This window comes from Salvelinus fontinalis, chromosome 38 (genome assembly GCF_029448725.1).
Source record: "Salvelinus fontinalis isolate EN_2023a chromosome 38, ASM2944872v1, whole genome shotgun sequence".
Classification (NCBI taxonomy): Eukaryota; Metazoa; Chordata; class Actinopteri; order Salmoniformes; family Salmonidae; genus Salvelinus; species Salvelinus fontinalis.
Genome location: NC_074702.1, coordinates 26,228,846 through 26,230,556, shown reverse-complemented (window position 1 = coordinate 26,230,556; position 1,711 = coordinate 26,228,846). Strand labels below are relative to the sequence as shown.

Sequence of the window (1,711 nt, the reverse complement as noted above, 5' to 3'; positions counted from 1 at the left end):
CAAAAACAGACTCAAAGAAACTCTTTGAGTCTGTGTGAAACTCTTCCTCCATTGTATCCATCCTTGTGAATTAATTCAACCTTTGTGTAAACTTCTGTAAACAAACTAGTGACAGTGACTCAGTTTCTCTTGAATTGCTTCACACCCTTACTGACTAACTATGCATATCCTGAATTGACTCCAAATTGAGTACCTGCATTAGCTAACGCAAACATCAGCTCATTGTCTGTTTCCTTCCTCTTTTGCAGAATGCTGTCTGGGGATAGACACAGCCACAGCAGCCTGGTGCTGGTGGTCTACATCATCACCTTCCTGATTGGCCTCCCTGCCAATGTTGTGGCCTTCTACACCTTTGGAAAGAAGGTGAGGCAGAAAGCCATGCCCATCGACATCCTGCTCCTCAACCTGACCGTGTCGGACCTCCTCTTCCTGCTCTTCCTGCCCTTCAAGATGAAAGAGGCGGCGGACAACAATAAATGGAACATGCCCGACTTCCTGTGTCCATTGACCAGCTTCGTCTTCTACACCACCATCTACAACAGCACCTTCTTTCTGACCGCCATCAGCATTGAACGCTACCTGGGGGTGGCCTATCCTATCAAGTACAAACTCATAAGACGGTCTTTGTACGCCACGGTGGCTAGCGTCGCCTTCTGGGCGATCTCCATGGCGCACGTCAGTATCGTCTACATCATTCAATATTTAGTCGATTCCAATGCCACCCAGAAAGGGAACATGTGTTACACGAATTTCACCCAGATGCAGCTGCAGGTCCTGATACCTGTCCGTCTGGAGCTCTTCCTGGTTCTATTCTGTATACCTTTCTTTATCTGCTGCTTCTGCTACATCAACTTCATCCGAATCCTCTCCCAGCTGCCCAGCATCAACCCCAAGAAACGTCTGCGGGCCATCGGCCTGTCTCTGGGGACCCTGCTGGTGTTCATCGTCTGTTTCGCGCCCTACAACCTGTCACACTTAGTGGGCTTTGTTAACTGGGAGAGTCCCGATTGGCGGGTGGCCGCACTCTTGTCCAGTACCATCAACGCCAGCCTGGACCCCATCATCTTCTACTTCTCCTCGTCGGCCCTCAGGTGTACCTTCCACCTCTTCCTGAAGAACCTGTTGGAGAGGGTGCAGGGGTTGTGCTGCTGCAGTAAGGCTCTCTACTACCCTGTGTTGTTCTGTACCAGAACTCAGAAGGACAGCACACCAAGCTCCAATGACAACATGTGCCAAACTCATTCCACCGAGGGCCAAGGTTCTGCAGGTTTTCGCTCCACCGGTGTACTTGATTGATGAATTAAGGTCACTAATTAGTATAGAACTCCCCTCACCCGGGTTGTCTAGGCCTTAAACAAAAACCTGCAGACTCTAGCTCATCCATGGAATGAGTTTGACACCCCTGTTATGGTGTGTAGTCAAGCCATATGCTTCACTTGCTACATGCTTGCTACATAAGTTAGCTAAATGCTAGCCTGTCCAATGTGTTAATTGTACTTAGGTGACTGAGGACTATGCTATCTGGCTTTATAAGTAGCCTATACATGAATCAGTTGTGGTCGTTGCCGTTTAAGATGAGGGAGGATGATTTTAGATTTTTTTATGAGCATGGCCTTATTTCTATTACATCGTATTAGATGATTGTCATTCGTATTCCATTCACCCAGCTCAATGTAACATCGATAGGTTTAGGTTATTACATGATACTGAA

General features: G+C 47.6%; 1 protein-coding gene across 1 annotated transcript; it reads left to right on the top strand.

Moving 5' to 3' along the window:
• The first annotated feature begins 249 nt into the window (after nt 1-249).
• LOC129837567 (free fatty acid receptor 2-like) lies at nt 250-1,297 on the top strand. Its single transcript, XM_055903849.1, has one exon. The coding sequence runs from the start codon at nt 250-252 to the stop codon at nt 1,294-1,296; it is 1,047 nt and encodes a 348-aa protein (XP_055759824.1). The 3' UTR covers nt 1,297.
• The last annotated feature ends 414 nt before the right edge of the window (nt 1,298-1,711 follow it).

Excerpts from the sequence above, each read along its gene's own strand:
- LOC129837567 (XM_055903849.1), top strand. The coding sequence starts at position 250 with ATGCTGTCTGGGGATAGACACAGCCACAGCAGCCTGGTGCTGGTGGTC.